Source organism: Cygnus atratus, chromosome 1 (assembly GCF_013377495.2).
Source record: "Cygnus atratus isolate AKBS03 ecotype Queensland, Australia chromosome 1, CAtr_DNAZoo_HiC_assembly, whole genome shotgun sequence".
NCBI lineage: Eukaryota > Metazoa > Chordata > Aves > Anseriformes > Anatidae > Cygnus > Cygnus atratus.
This window is the reverse complement of record NC_066362.1, coordinates 129476404-129493187: the sequence shown is the minus strand read 5'-3', so window position 1 is coordinate 129493187 and position 16784 is coordinate 129476404. Positions and strand designations below refer to the sequence as shown.

The 16784-nt window shown below is 43.0% G+C and overlaps 1 protein-coding gene across 5 annotated transcripts in view; it reads right to left on the bottom strand.

Annotated features, from left to right (window-relative positions):
• GPM6B (glycoprotein M6B) overlaps window positions 1–16784 on the bottom strand; it is a 109328-nt gene that overhangs the window by 8137 nt on the left and 84407 nt on the right. For 3 of the 5 annotated variants that reach the window (XM_050708056.1, XM_050708057.1, XM_050708058.1), the window contains exons 2-4: window positions 16190–16309; window positions 5684–5870; window positions 2446–2602 (exon numbers count right to left, since the gene is read on the bottom strand). In XM_050708056.1, the coding sequence (XP_050564013.1) occupies window positions 2446–2602; window positions 5684–5870; window positions 16190–16309 (464 nt within the window). The remainder of the gene's footprint in view (window positions 1–2445; window positions 2603–5683; window positions 5871–16189; window positions 16310–16784) is intronic. The other 2 variants (XM_035542295.2, XM_035542294.2) reach the window with 1 other exon arrangement.

The following is a 16784-nucleotide window of genomic DNA, read 5'->3' as shown; positions in this document are numbered from 1 at the left end:
TTTTTAAATATTACATGCATTTTCTTTGGTAAAATTATCAAGTATGGCATTCACTACTTCAGAAAACTCCAGCTTTCCGCTCCCACTGGACCTCCTCTCTCCTATTCTTCCATGTTAAGTTTTATGGTGAAACGCTAACTCATGAGCTCTGGCATCAGCTCCTTGAGAGGCTAGGGTTTGGATTCCCCTTGCAAAATGGGGAAACATCTTTATATCTTCTGTGTTCTTTCATCACCATTATTTAACTGTAGGTGGATTGGAAAGGCTTTACTTTCCACTAGAGCACTGTACTCTTATTAGGAACCTGTGTGCCACAGCAGCAAAGATGGGAAAGGCTCTGAAAGGGGGTTTGTCTCAGCCTGACCCCAGAACTGACGGCCTGAACAAATTCTGCAGCAGTGGAAGTTTGCATCCCCAGAGGTGTGTCCAGACACACTGAGCAACATTGGAGCAACCAGTTGAGCAACTGGTTAGATTTTGTAACTGGTTAGATTTTGTAGGGAAAGAAGGTGGGGAGTTGGAAGCACTTGGAAAACTAAGACACACACAAAAACAGCTAGTCTTGAATTAATACAACTGAACTAAAATACCCTACATCATGCCAGACACTAGAAGTCCTCAATGGATTTTGGTAACAACCAAGTGGACCAGTTTAAAGGATTTCTATAGATACACTATACATAAAACGTGGGTTTGCATGTGAGTATTTGAAATATGCATGAGAGGGAGAATGGGAAGCCTTTAACTCCTAAAATAGCTAAGAAAACAAAACAAAATCACTCTCACACACAATACAGATAAATTGTTGGAAACAGTTATTCTGCATTACGACCGCCAACAGAAATAATTCAGTCAAGTCAAAAGACTATCTTCTGTAGTAACCTTATGCAACATGGAAGGGACTGCGCGCATCTCCGTGATGTAACTGAGGAACAAGTAGAAGTGTCCTTGATCAAATAGGCAGAAAAACCAGTGGATGGTTAAAAGCTGCTGTCTGCAGGCACCACCAGTCCGTTAGGATGTTATTTCTCCTCACAAACCTTGTTCTAAAGCCTGGTGTTTTAAGCAGCTCTAGCACGAGACAGTGGCATATGCCATAGCTGTCACCACTAACCACTGAGATGTCTTACCAGAGCTTCAAGTCTTTACTGAACTGCTAAATTCTCTCTTTCATTGTCTGAACAAATACAGGACAACATGAAAACATGTTTTTGTGTCATATGTCTGTGTGTCACACTGGTATTTGTGTAAGCAGCTGACAATGACGTGTCTCTAACTACCCAACTATCTGCAGTAACGAGATGCACATATGTGTATGCTTCTACTGTATTTTGGATCTTTGGAAATGCTGTTTTAGACATAATTTTGCTCCTCAGTGAAGATGATACTTTCAAAGAAAAGAGCAAGAAAATAGCTACTTAACTAGAAAACGATTGGATGTCTTATTTTTATTAGCCCTTGAAAAATTCAGTAAGTATCCGACAGCACAGTGGAAAATTCTTAACCCTTTTGAAAATAAACATGCATCTTCTTTGTATTTAACCAGCTGAAAGTACATATTTTTTAAGTACAGGATATAGGTTGTATATTAAAATGCAACAATCACATCAAAAGCCTCTTCTCTTCTCACCCACACTTTCCCGTGGGTGATCTGTCATACTGGTTAGCTTCCTCCAGAACTACAAGCTTTGAATTCAGATTTTCAGAAATAACTTTGAAATCCTGTCTTAGAAACATAGTTATGTTTCTGTTCTTGCAGAGTGCGCCCTAGGGGGCAATGTGGATGAGAATCTTAAGTTTTATTTTTAGTTAAACTTTGTTTAAAATGTTCTAATACAGAAGTATATTGAAGGGAAGATGGCTTGTAACTTTAAGGCTCTGTTTCAGCTTTGCAAAAAAGACTCATTATTATATCCATATGCCTTTTGCCATCTGCAAAAGCAAGACAGAAATACTTGATTCAAGTGCAAAGATGTTGTGAAGCTTCATTCATTAGTGTTTGTTTGAAGGATCCAGACGTTCTCATGTAAAATAGACTATGGAAGTCAGAGGCATTGCAGTCTGCTATTTAAATAGCTCTGCAAACCACAGCCATCTTACAATCTGCCCTTAAACATTATCAGTGTACTCTGCGTTCAAAAGTGCAAATTTCATTTTGTCTCACACAGAGTTTTTCAAAATCAGCAGCCTCCACCAGTTTCGAATAGTGGGTTCAGCTTTATGAGGGGAAGGCCACGGTAGCACCCCACCAGTCAACCTGCAGAACTTGGGTTTGACCAAGCATCCACAAAGTTCAGAGAGGGACCAGCAACAGGGACTGGTTCACCCACAAGGAGTTAAACAGAGGTGGCGGCAATACATTGTGGTTCAGGGACACAGGAGTCAAACCAAGCCTGACAGGTTTTAGCAAGGAACGACAACGTTCCCACTTCTAGTGCTACTCACCATCCCACTGATGCAGCGGCCACAAGCTGTCGTTTTGAACTCTCCATGCAGCTCCTTCACAGCACTTGTTGTATAAAAGCCTTCTGCCAAAAGGATTATTCCATATAAGAAGAAAAATGATGCAATGCCATAAATTACATACTGCATTAGCTGTATTCTAAAATGAAAAAGAAAAAATGATGTAATTAGATTTAATTCCTTTTAAAGCAAAGCAAGTCTTCCCTAATCATAACAGGTATGAGTCAACTCACTTTCTAGAAACACAGTTCAAGGCTCTTTAGAGCATTTGAAGCAAACAGGCTGCAGGAAAGTGCTGCTACAACTTCTACAGGTAAGCAGTACCAATGTCCACTAGTTTTGCGCCCACTGTTTGTGCTGCAGTTCCTACACTGACTGCTGTTAGTCAGAAGCTGGAAGACTCCATTTCATGCATCCACCATGGAGTTGGTTTCCCCCCCCCGGTGGCTGATCCTGACACCTGACTCAGGGAATGTCCAATAGCTATGGCACAGAAAGCATGCACTGAAGCAGAAAAGGCTGGAGCTGAACTACTGGCTGAACGACCATGCTCCATGGTGGTTCCTTTGGCTTAGGGGAAGGAAGTAGACCCCAAAATTCACTGTTTTGACATGTAAAATCCAGTTAACATATGTTTACAGAAATCTGTGTGGAACTTGTCTGATACAAAACTCAGCAAATGTTGCAGAGAGTTCTGAGGAATGGTCTGCTCCACAGCCTAGGAGGGTACTTCCAAGCAAGCCGATAGCTTCAGTGCCAGAACTCACACAGCTGTTTTAAGCTCCCTTAAATGTAGTTAATCTATAAAAACACGTAGCAAATTTTTAGGAAATCCTTCCATTTGAGGTAGTCTGGAACTGTCCAGAGGAAGAAGATCACAGGACACGTGGCATAAGAACTTCCTTTGAATCTTATTTGAGAAGATTCTTGATTCCCTACAAATCTACCATCTGTAATGAAACTCTTACAGTATTTTTACTCTTGATAGAACAGGTAAATGGAAAGGAATCATTTATAATATTACTGATCCAGTTATGGATTCAGTATGTGAACCTGACTGTTTTGGAGGACCAGAATGCCAGATCTCCTATACAACAATTCTCCTGGTCTCCAAAAATTATACTTTATCGCAAACTTCTCCAGAATTCATGCCTTTAAAAAAATAAATATTTTTTTTTGTTGAGATGTTTATTTCAGATGAATATATTCACATAACAGGAAAATTAACTTTGTAGATCTATACCGATGCTTTTGTGCGTTTGTTTGTTTTGGAACAAATGCATATATATTTTTCCCTTAGATGTTTTTACAATTCTCACTACTCTCCCCCAACTAGCTTCTTCAAGGAGCACCTGCATGTTTTAGCTTCATTTAAAGAAAACTGATGACTACCACTTACATAGTTAAATGTTATCCAGACAGATAGCACACCCTTGTATCAAAATAGGATATTGCTCATTTAAAATTATATGTGGGAAGTGAAATAGTGTTCATGTTTATTTTCCAAAGTGATTCAAAATAACAGGATAAATCCATTGCACCTGCACTATAAAGCATGAAAAAATTAACTCAGCATTTGATGGAGAATAAAAGAAGACATTTCACTGTCACCAACAGTCTGGGAGAGACTCTACGCATGTTACCAGAAATTAGTAATACAAAACCTGGTTAAAAATCTGTTCTACAAATGATGGCCCTACTAATATATTTTTCATTGATTTTACATCTCTTGGCCTTAAATTATTTGCCCCTTTCTGGCATCTCTTCTCTCTTGCCTTTCTTTTTTGACTTCCACAGAGCCAGAGACCACAGCTGGAATTACAGCTAGAATTTGGTAGGAATTACACAGCCCCCCAGCTGCTGATGCTGCCTCGACAAGAAACATTGTCAACCATTCTCCAAAATTCAAAACTTGCTGCCTGTTGTGGCTACTTTTGCAATTTCATTTGCAAATTCTAGGAACAGCTGCTCATTGTTTTTCTCTAAATTTTTATGCTAATGGCAGCATCCCTGTGGTTCACGCAACAGAGCTGGGGACGTGGTGCTCAGCCTCAACGGGTACAGAGGTCAGTGGCTGGGTGCAATCCAATGCCACAGGGCAGCTTTGGGCATTAGAAGGGGGAGAAGCCCCAAAATGGTGCTGCTGGCCTGAAGTCAGTGCTCTCGGAGGATGGGAAGGGGGGAGCTGTGGTGGTCTCAGGCTCAGTGCCTGCAGATTGACAGGTCTACGTCCACAAGAGCTAAAAAAAAAAAAAAAAAAACTCTGCAGAAGCTGGCAGCTGGGAAGGGACCCCCTGTAGAACCCATGTTCCTGATGCCCTGCTTCCTTAGCATCCTGACACTGGCATGCAATCTCCATGAAGTTCAGCTTAATCAAAAGTCCTGTCCACCACCGGACAGAAGTCTTCTCAAGGACCAGCAAGTTCAGCATCAGGGGACATGTAACACACAGCTAGCTGATGCTCCCAAGACCAGCATGCATCTGAACTACTGAACACTTGGGTCTACATGGTCTTCAGCATTAAAGGAAAACAGGGGTTTGCTCCAGTGGGGCTGGATGCTGGCTGCAGGCTCTGAAACAGGCTTCACTGAGAAAGCTCAGGAACACAAAATCCCCTAACATTTCACTGGTGGTTATTTGCAAAGGCTAAAGTAGCAAAGACAAACATCTATACTATTTATAATCTTTCCTCTCTCCTTTTTTTCTTGCTTTTCTGTTCAGTGCAAAATATCAATCCACCTTCTTCCGAGGGGTGATGGTCAGAACAATGCTTCACAGTTATTTCTGTTATACCTTCAAACTTTGTATTGCTGCTGGATACTATTTCTTCAGGTTTCAACACATTTACTGGGGAACCTAATTCAAGCACAAGATCTTATCCTGCCCTGTGCAAAAAGATGCTTCTCCACTCTGGGTGCATCTTTGCTTTCTGATGACTGAAAGAAGTCAGGTATAATTCTGGAGCAGTAGGTATAATATACGTATTTAGAGGTCTCTTGATGCTCATGAAATTGATGTCATGAATACAAATGGGTTAAGCAGGATACACACTCTGCCTCTTTGTGTGTAAACACTGAAAAACACCTACAGGTGTTGGACAAACAGGCAACCTAACGCTCAGGGATAGAGACTGAGATTTGAACCCATCTCTGCTCATCCAGCATGAGGGTGCTGTGGTGAATGTTCTTCAGGAATAATGGCAATGAGAGGCATACTTACACTTCACTCAGCAAAGCATGGTCGCTGGCAGTCGTGGAGAAGTGCTGCTCAAGGATGGACACCGTGCCTGTAAGCGCCACATGGCCGCAACCACAAAACAAGGCTACCCCCGAGAAGCAGAGAATGGTTGCCACCAGCGAAGCGTATGGCACTCCTCCTAGGCACTTAATGCAACATTCAAAGCAACCTAAGCAGAAGAGAGAAAGCCAAAGGAACATTATGAGCAAAAAGCAAATTATGAGGGAAAAGAATATTCACTCTCTGCTTGGTAAAAGCCATGGGGAATAAAAGGCCCAGACACTGACGTTGCGCTAAGCAAAAATCTATAGATGGTGCAAGAAAGCATCACCCTCTAAAACAGTGACCTACAGATCTGTCGGGGTGAGCTCGAAGCCCAGAAAGTGGGCCAAGTGCTCCTAACTCTACAGGATCAAGAGGAGATCGATGAGACAGCCTATGAAATGGAAAAAGAAAAAAAGCTGTTTATCTGAAGTGATCCGCTGCAATTCAGCTGCTGACACAGAGCTCATCACATGTCAGCATTACTGGTATTAAGGACATGAGCACCAGGTGCTAGCACTGCTTGGGAAGCCAGAGAAGTAAGCACTCAAGCCAATGAAGCCTTCTGGAAAAGTGAAAGATGCTTTGTTGTTTTCATTGACAGGAGAACATATTTAGGTCTGTGAAACCTAACTACTCTGCACTCTTCCATATCTTTGTGTGTAAATCCATATAAGGTTATACAGATACAGATATTTATCAACAGAAAAAATTAGTGGCTGCCAAAGAGTAGCAATTTTTACTGACAGTAGTGAGATGGAGCTGTATTATACATTTCCAGCTTTATGGGATGCACTGGATTTACAGTGATCCCTGAGTACAGTCTGCAGTAGCGTAATCATAGTCTTAATGAAATTTATTGTCTAGGCAGTCTGAGTTAACAAAACAACCCCCCAGAACTGCTGCTCAGCAAGCACTGCAATAAGGTCGTGGCAGCCGAATTACCAGGCTCCTCCCGACCGCGCTGCCTGAAAGCCCATCTGCTTGCAGAGCTGGGAAATGTAAATCGGAAACAAACACAGCTTTTAACTGCGTTATAATGGTAATGGCAATCCATACCAATTCATTACTTCGGGGTGATGGCATTAAGCTGTCTCCATTAAGGTACGTTTCATAGAACCGCGCAACGCACAAGCCATTAGGACCCCGCTCGATGGCGCGCCGGGCCTAGAACCACAGCCCGCTGCTCCTGCTGGATGGTGCAAAATTAAGAAACCATGCATGGGTATGGGACAGCCGAATCCACACATCCCAGCTTCCTCAAAGTCCTAGCCCAGATCATAAGTGTAAAATTCTCCTTTTAGAGACCCACTGGCAAATGTCCCAGTCAGGCTTAAGCAGCTACCACCACTGAGATGACTTAAAATGCCACTCTACTGACTGCAGGCGAGGTTTAATTGCATGGGAGTGAGCCTGGGAAACATCCAGAGCCAAGCCCGCAGCTGGAAGCTGTGCACTGGGAGCAACCTCCAGGACAGAAACCCTGCAGCACCGACAGACACGGCAGCTGGGCACTCAGGGGACGAGATACACAGATGTGTGCTATCAGAGAAACCATCTCTGCTGTTCATCTTATCACAGAGGTTCAGGGTCGAGTTCAGATACCAGGCCTTGCAGAGCAAACCTCAGCTTTTCCACAGCTCCCAAGCCACGCGTCAGACACAACATGTCCTACACGTGAGGCTGGCTCACCTCCACCTGTGTCTGCCTCCACATCAGGCCCAAATCTCCTAGGGTTGATCCCAGGAGTTGTTGCACCTGGCACAGGGCTGGCAGAGAAGGACTGTACAGGCCTAAGAGCATGGCAGCCCAGCACGCACATGGCCACAGCCCAGCACAAAATGGCCTCCCAGGTCTTACTCACGAAGGAGGAGGTAACCAAACGCCAGCTCGCTACTTGGTGAGCAGGAGGTTGATTACCTCCTCATGCTGATCACTTCAGGGAAGGATCCCACCAGAGATGGGAAATAAAAACAGCTGGAAGCAAAACCAACAGACTGACAAGGTCTGCAAGAAAAGCTTCATGTTTCAGAAAATGGGAGCAGCCTGCTTGACAAAACGCTCAAAATTGGTGTAAACCCAGTATTAACGATTAATGTCACCCAGCTAGGTACCTGTCTCCCTGGTACCCCACACTGCACAGCCTGCTGCCCCAGCTACTAGCAGAACAACCCAACTTGTAGGATACCTTATCCCAACACATTGCAACACCTTCTGTTCATCCACAGACCCTTGAAAAGGACTCATGGTGGCAAACACCCTTCTCTCTTCCAAGTTGTTGGCAGCAGTACATAGCATCTTTGTGGCTATAATCTTCATATTCTACCCCAACAGCCCAAGTAAGAAGGCACCACAACAATTTGGGTGGCCTTTGTTGTTTCAGGCCATGGCCAAGGGACATCCTAAGAGGTCTGTTAAGCAACCACGCTGTTTTGAGTGAGGCAGAGGAAACTGCCCAAACTTGGAACTGCAGGAACTTCACAGCAAGCCTCAACCTGCAGGCAGAGGGTCTTCAGTTCACAGGGAAATTGCACACTGCCAGCAAGCGCACACAGCATCCCAAACCAGCACGTTTCCATGAGACAACATCCATACATGCACAGTTGTCTGACATCCAAATCAACACCATAGCTTCTGCAGAGTCTCCTGCCAGAGGGTACCTGACCCGTGGGACAGCACCTCATCTTGGCATTAGGGCTGCCAGGCCCTTGCTTTGTGAGGAGCCTAAATTCATGCCTCGCCTGAACAATAGAGCTGTTTTCTAATTTTTTATTTTTATTTTTTAAATTCAAACCTTAAACAGGAACAGCTTCAAAAAACAGCTAAAATTAGAAGTTCATCAAGCACTAGGATACTCTTACCCAGCTTCCCAGCTGGGTAAGATTTCTTCTCAAAATGGAAGCTTCCTAGGCAACCTGCTTTATGATCCATCTCTGTAACCCAAAGTCAGCAAATATCTTCATACAGTATGACAGCAAACCACAATGACGTTTGCCTATTTCATACTCACTTTTACAAAATAGCTTGATAACACACTGATGGCAACTGCAGCCTGAAGGTCTGCAAACTAAAGCTGACCAAAAAAGTAATATATTTTTTAAAGGTTTAATTCCAATTTTCTGTTACTTTTCACTTCCCATACAGCCACTGCACTGAAACTTTCAGCTGTACATCCACTTCCAACACAACAGAGTAAAATGATTTAAATATGAAACTGTGGAGCACAACCACACATCGCTGCATCTCCCCTTTCAATGGCCATTTTGTGCAAGGCATCACTAGAACCTTTTGTGCAAGTCAGCAGAATAAAAACATTTTTTGTCCCCAGGCTGGTGAGCAGCAGTTGCCATGGCGGCAGGTTAATAACAGCCCAATGATTTGCCCAGGGCTGCCTGTGATCTTGGCTACAGATTTAACACACTCTCAGAAGGAGGCCAGCTAAAACAAGGACTGAGATTATTCTCTAGGGAATGAATGCTATTAAACACACACACACACAAATATTCTTGCTAAAGGACAAAAATAAAGAGAAGAAAAAAGAGACAGGAACCAACTATTCTTTTAATCTCCTGGAAACTATCAGTCACAGGAAATTGGTAAAGGATGAACCAACATATGTACACAAATCAGAAATTGGTTGCTTAATATATGAAGAATAATTATATAATCTATCCAGCGGTGTACAGACTATTACATATATGCAGGGGCTTAGCCATTCAATTTCCCATGTCAAATGGCAATTGTGTGGCTAAAGCGTCTTTGGTCCTTTAAGTACAGCTTTAAGATTTAAACTCAGTACAGCAAGGTAATGCAGATTTAATGGAAAGCAGTCTTAAGGAAAAAAAAAAGAAAAAAGAAAAAAGCAATTCTCAGACTCTGACTCATCCTACTAAAGTCGAGATGGACCAGAACGACAAAATATGTGCTAATGAGATGACAAAATACAGTGCAATGGGATCAGGTAGGTGTTTTGGGTAGTCCCAGGGCTTTGTCTAGGAAGTTAACACATCAGCTCTTGAAGGCCAGGCTTGAAAAGCTGAGCCAGATGTATGTTCATAAAGCCATCAATCAAAACAAAGCACAGAAAACATGATGTAAAGAAAGAGTGTCCACAACACCTCCTGGACAGAAAAGCCCGCCTGTCCTCTAATGTTTGATACTCCTTCTAGATTGAACTAGTGCCTTGGCGTATCCCCAGTACAAACCACTGATACCCTAAGGCCACTCAAGGTTGCTGTGGCACAAAAAAACAGTGAATAGAGAAAACCAGAAATGGGGTTGGAAAAGCTCTCCATTTCAGGCAACTAAACCTCAAGGTTCCCATGGCCGTTTTCTGAGTTGGCTCCCACTCTCTTTTCCCTAGAAGTTTCATTTATTCTCCTCACGTAAATCTGTCTTCCTTTTCTTAAAGATGAAGCAATAGGCAACTTTTTTTTTTTTCTTACTGCCTGTAATTTTGTACTGCATTTTTAGAAATCCTGGCATGTGGCACACCTGTCCAATTTACACATGGAAGAAATGACATGACCTCTTCTGCCCCAGAACCACCATCTCTCCTGTGTTCAGCACGGGGCTCAGGAAGCAAGTGCCAAGGAACTGTTTTCACAGCAAGAAGGTTACAAGAGACCCGAGGGAAGAAAAAGCACTCGATAACATCTTAAATGCAGTCATTGACTGTAAATCAGGTTCATTATTACACATCCACGTGAGCCTGGTGTTGGGATCACTACTCCCAATTCACATATAAAAGTAAGAGGAGAACTCAATACTTTACATTCACCTCCTCTTTCCCCGGTGCTGAAGATTACCTAATGCCAAGCATGCATAATACCACAGGAGTCTTAAACCACTATGGATCTCTGTCAGAAACTGAACTTTATGTCAATGAAAGCATATGCCAATTTCACTTTCTGCCACCTACTGTATTTTTGAAAATCTCCTTTCTGACTGGCTTATGCATGCTAGGATGTACAGTTTTGTACCCTACAGCATGATTGACACTTACGGGGGAAGCAGTGAGGGATGTGGGAATATGCCAATACCTCTGAAGCAAATGTGGCATTTGCCTCCCTCTTCCTTTCCTGTGTGAGAATAAGACAGTACCTAGCAGTGAGATAACTTCCACTCTCACACCTGTCACCCACAGCTGCTGCCAAGGGTCACCAGCAGCAGTACAATAAGATAAAATATTTAATCTTACAAGGGTCAGTTTAAAGCAAGTGACAAATTTCTCTCCCTGCTTTAACAGAGGCACTAAAATAAAAAGGCTTTGTGTTAAATCACTTGAAAGTCTGTTAAAGCTCTGCTCTTACCTGTTCCTGTTCATCTTAAATGTTACTGATTTACAAAATATGACACAAAACTAAAACCTTCATTAGCAATTATAATAAATGTTCACTCACCACAGGTATGGTATTAAGTATATTAAATAGACTAAATAAGCGATGAGCTCAAACAGAGCACATCCTGTGTTTTCTTCTTAAAACTCTTCAAGTCCAACCTTTCTAGGAAATTTTGCCTTTTGGTCCTCCCCCTAATTTTGCCTTTTTGTCCTTCCCAAATCAGAAGAATTGCAAAATTAACTTATACTGAAAATGAACTTTTCATGAGAGCCAGTAAACTTCATGCAATGCTGCTTCAGTCTAGCTAGATCAAGTTGTAAATCAATATATTAGTATGCCTTCCTCAGCAATGTGCACAATATCTGTGCTGAAGACGATGTGACCTTTGGAGACTACAGCCATCAGGGGTGCCACAAAGGATTAGACCTGAAATCCAACAAGACCACCACTCTCATTCTTCATGGTGGCTAGTGTGAGATGCTTCAAGTGACAATGAGGTGAGATCTGGGGTAGTTTGATCCATCCAGTCAGTCTTAGCCTGATCTCTAATATTTGGGAGCTACTTGAAGGACTGAAGAGCAAGGTTTAAACCTTGGAGCATTAGATGCTTCCATACTCTTGTGTACCAGAAAAAAACCTTTGCTCTTGTCTCCAGTGCTGGAAGTGGTGCAGTGAAGCCAGAACTGGTGCACACTAAGAACAAGCATTTTGGAGCCTGAAAGCACCATTGCAAGACTCCTTTTTAAATCCATGAAGCACTAGGCATCTCTGTGGTACTACATGAATAAAAGTAAGAAGATGGACCTGAATACTCCAGCAAAAAAAGAGTAAACAGGATTAAAATAGAGCACTTTTTTTTTTTTTTGGTAATGTACTTAACAACAACAACAACAAAATCCTTGCAGAGGTTATCAGTGTTCATCAACAGGAAAAGCTGACTGTTTTGCCTTTCATTAAAGAAAACAAAATTCACATTGGAGAAAAGGCTTTTTACCAAGGCAAGATTTCTCTCTTCTGGATGCTATTAAATGACACAGGGAAGACTCTAAGAACAGACAGCAGTAAACATAACTCCCTTTTTTCATCAAATCTCAGTCTCAAACGGTCACTTACAGGAAAAAATAAGCATTCCCACTGCAGGAAGCAGCAGGTTAAGTTCTAAGACCTGTTTAGTGCCGGCACAGATTATCGGAATGGTCTTTTTTACAGACCCCATCCAATCTATCATCTTCAAATTTATTGAAATGCACACACTCCCCATTTATATCATTCCCAGTCTTCCGCAAGGCTCATTAAGTTCACAGGTGTTCTGAAGGCGTCTCTTTCAGACAGCACAATCTATAAAATGAATCACTATCTCCATGCTCATTGCAAGCACCCATCCCCGGCTGTTTGCTCTCTGACAGCAAGGAGCCAGACTTACACGGGAAGGGTATTGCCAACCCATGAGGCCAGGGGACAAGAGAATTGCTCTTGCCCGCTTTGCTTGCTCTTGCTCAAAGGTCAGGCAAAACATTGTCTGCTTTAATTCATGTCTTCTCCGTTTTATTTTTAGCCTGTGAAACAGTGTAAAGCACACCAGGAGAAATATATTTAATTTATGCTTCAGAAATGCCTTATACTCCAACAGGTATATAGGGGTCCCCTTGAGGATGGATATTTTGTAGTTGTAAACTACTCCTGGAGAAGAAAAAGTAAGTAGATGATTTAAAAAGAGACTTCTCACATAAGGAATAGCTCAAGCATTACTGATAGAAGCTTTGGCATTATTCCTCCTAGAGACTTGTTTTAGTGTTTTACTATCTAACGCAGCCCCTTGGGACTCCTGCACAGCCTGAGCATGTGGAAGGGCACATTGATAGAGTTTAAAGGGCAAATTCATTGCACCAGCAAGGGCAGCCTCTGGTCCAAACTGTGCTGTATCTCTCAGCTGATGGACCATCAGCTCACCACTTAACATGCCTGAAGACATGCCTCCTGCTCACTCTCACCCTGACCTCCCTCCCCTCGGTTCCCCTATTTTGCTTTCTTGGCGAAACAATCAGTAGGGTCAGCATGCGAGAATTTCTGCCTCAGTAGGTGCCAGCCCAGGTGATTACTGTGGACAAGCTCAAGCCAAAGAAGTAAAATGGATGAAGCGATGGGCAGAGTGCCAGAGGTACTCAGATCAAGGAGAGATCCAGGCACACTCGCTGGGGGAGGCACGAAAGCACCTAAGCACTTCAGTGCCGTGGCCACTTCATTACTTCTGTGAAGCCTTCTGTAAAGACATCTGGGCCTCCCCGATTAAATCATCCTCCAGATCCATCTGGTACTTGGAACACACCATTTCTAAAGCTGACTTGACTTTAATCAAAGGTTAATCTTACCTGGAAGACTGGAGTTGTGGGTCTTAGCTCCACCTTTCTGGCAGCTGTAACTCACCTCACCCTCCATCAGCCGTCAGTACATAACTGGAGAGTTAAGACTTTTGCCACACTGGATTTCAGTCACTGCTACAGACTGCTTCCCCAGATGCCTCCTTCTCCAGCTATACAGAAGCAAACAAACACACCTCTCCCCTCCCTAGAGCTGAGGGCCAAAAACAGTGTGCAGGGGAAACTGAGCCTAGCAGGTCTAAGATTCAGAAGGTAAATTCACACTTTTAGAAAGAAATGAGGCTGTCAAGATCTTCTAAGGAGGTTCACCCAGCTGTGGAGCAAGAGGAGCAGTAAGAAACCTGAACTGCAGCTGGAGAAGTCCTCTGCCCTGCGGCAGGTGTCCTGCAGGTATTTCCCCAGCTGATTGCCCACCATGCCATTTTCCAAATTTCAGCTTACTTCAGTGAGGGTGCAAGCTGTTTTGGCAAGATGCTCCATGCTTGCGAACCTTCATACACTCACAGATGAGAGCTGAAACACCTCCCAGAATCTGGGGGAAGGTAAGGAAAAAAGATTCCTATAAAGCAAACAACGCCCACCGCCACTGGAAGAATGCTTACAGCTAAGCTTACATCAAACCACCAGTGCTAAGTATTTCTTTCTAGAGACAGAAATGCATCCTGGGGGAAATAAATAAATAAATAAAATTAGAAAATGTTTTAGGCACTTCAAAGGCTCATTAAACTTGCAGCTTAAGCTCTGAGGATGCCTTGGCTTGAACACTGCAGCAAATATCACGTTGACTCTTACCATTATTGCTCAAGTGTCAGAATAAAGCTTAAAATGGTTGAAGAGACCGTGTCAGATGTGAGGATCCTGTGAAATGCTGTGGGGATGCCCAAGAGGGGCTCTCCTAGTGATGACCACACTGACACCCACAGCGGAGGCAAGGTAGGAACATCCACATTGCTCCAGCACTCGTGAAATAACACGGCTTGTCAAAGCAGCTTGAGCGTGTATCTCTACACTCCAGCCAATGCCATCCACCAGCAGGAAGACTGCATGCCAGTACTGAAGGGAGGTGTGCTACAGCAGGTGTGTTGTGATTAAAGCCACATTTTCCCTCCCATCTGAGGGAAAGAACAATATTTTCCCTGTGGCTAATCCATCACTGGCAGGTTGGTCTTACTCAAGACGTGTTCAGAGCAGTTTTGCTGCTGCCTAGAAACCTTTTAATTTCTTTAAGTGCAGCCACTTAAAGCACCTTTCTTTGAACTGGCATCTCTGCGGCTTGTTTTGGTTTGATTTGCTTTCCATCAGCAAGAACCCTTTCTTCTTCAACCACTCCACGACAAGGCGCCTCATTTACCCGAATGTTATTGCGGGAAGCTTCCCAAGGCAGCCTGCTTAGGGATCCATTGCCTCAACAAGGATTTCTATCCCTATTTTAGGTGCCAGACTCCCAGCTGCCATGACAGAAGGCTGCGAGTCTCCTCTGCGTCCTGGCTTATCCGTGCCAGCACATACGGACGTGTTGCAGCTCTGGGGACAGCTGATGGGGCACAAGACCCCGGTAACCAGGCACCTGGCCTGCTCCCTCCATGCCCTCTGCCAGCCAGGAAGGCAGCATTCTTAATCGATTGTCCCTCCCCGCATCTTTTTCCCTTGTACGAAAGATCGCACGTGCACTGATCTGAAGTTCTGATGTCTTCTGGCAGCCTCAAGTCTGTCATTGGGTCATTTATCGTAAAATATGGCCAAAATAATATTGATAATTGAAGATGGTAGATGGATGGATTTGCTACCTAAGTACTTGCAAAAGAAAAAAGAAAACATTCTGAATTACATGAACATTTGAATCCTAAGGAACAAACAGGTATGAATATATAATGGAAGTCAATTGGTGAATGTTTCTCTGCAATTGCTGTTAAAGTCTCTGATGCTGAGGCAGACATCTCCAGCAAACAAGCTGCCATGCACTCTTCAGTCACTAGGCTCCATGAAGAGAAGAGGACTGCTGGATGAAACTAGTTGCAAATGCGCTCCCTGAGCATCTCTGTCCTTCACTGCATTAATTTTCCAATGCCATCAGTCATGTGCTTGACTTCAGATGCCTCTCTGAGATTCTTAAAAACTAAATTTCCCCCAAATCCTTAAAACGAAGCTTCGGGAAAACAAAATATCTTTTTAAGGACTCAAGTCAGATGTTGAAACGCCAGGCATGTGGAAACACCAAACCATTTTTAAAACTTCAGCTTCTGTCTTCAAAAAGCTGACATACACACTACTGTTTCTAGCAATGGAAAAATGCGAAGAAAACCACAGAATATTATGCAGGAAACATGTTGTTGAAGACTGATAAACCAGATGTGCTGTCACTGGTTTACTGTCTGTCAATCACTGCATTTGTGGCTGATCATTTGGATAGATTCATCTGCATACAAAAACCGCACTACGTCATCTCATCTGTAAACACTTTTGAAACAATCAGGCAGAACAGTTAACAGGGAGGTATCCCTCACTGCACATCATTGTCTTTCAGGCATTAACAACCAAAATTGAGCGTACGTCAAGTATTCGTATAAAAGAACTAGATTCCTTACAGGCTTAACAAAGAAAACAACAACAACAAAAAAAAAAGCAGAAGAACATTCATCTTAAATTGTTAGGACTATTGCAAAGCATTAGGTTTATGCTACCATTTCTGAACTCTCCATTCCAGTTTCACCCCGCCTTTTATTTACCTTGAATCCCCAAAGGACTAACATTGCCTCTCAATGCTGGCACATGATGGTACCGGTGTGGCCTTGAACTCCTGTACATCCAGTGGTACCTGCCAATTTCCATTTCTGGTCTGGTGATCACTGCCAATTTTAGGTGGTAAAAAGTCAGTGTCACCAAAGTTTGTAGTTCAGCACTTTCAGTCATTTAACTTTAAAAATAAGAGCCCATAAAAACACACTGTATTTTCACCACTGAAATAACGTAACTTTACCAAAACAAGGGAGGGGTTGGGGGGAGGGGACAAACAACAGGGAAATGCTCATACAAATATTAAGAAGTGTTGAACAGCTGAAACTCCAGCTGGCACTTGAATTAAAGACACAGAAAAGGACCCTCTGTTACAGCTGCTGGTCATTCCCCCTCACCCCCCACCCCGTTTCTACCCCTCCTTGTTCATGGCAAGGACTGAAGGAAGACAGTCATGGCAAACCATGTTATCTGGTTCCTGAAAACTCCAAATCTGACAGAGGGAATGATTAATATCACATGTTGAGACAAGGCAAACACAAGAGCTCATTCTGTTATTTTTTTTTCTACATAAAATAAATAAATAAA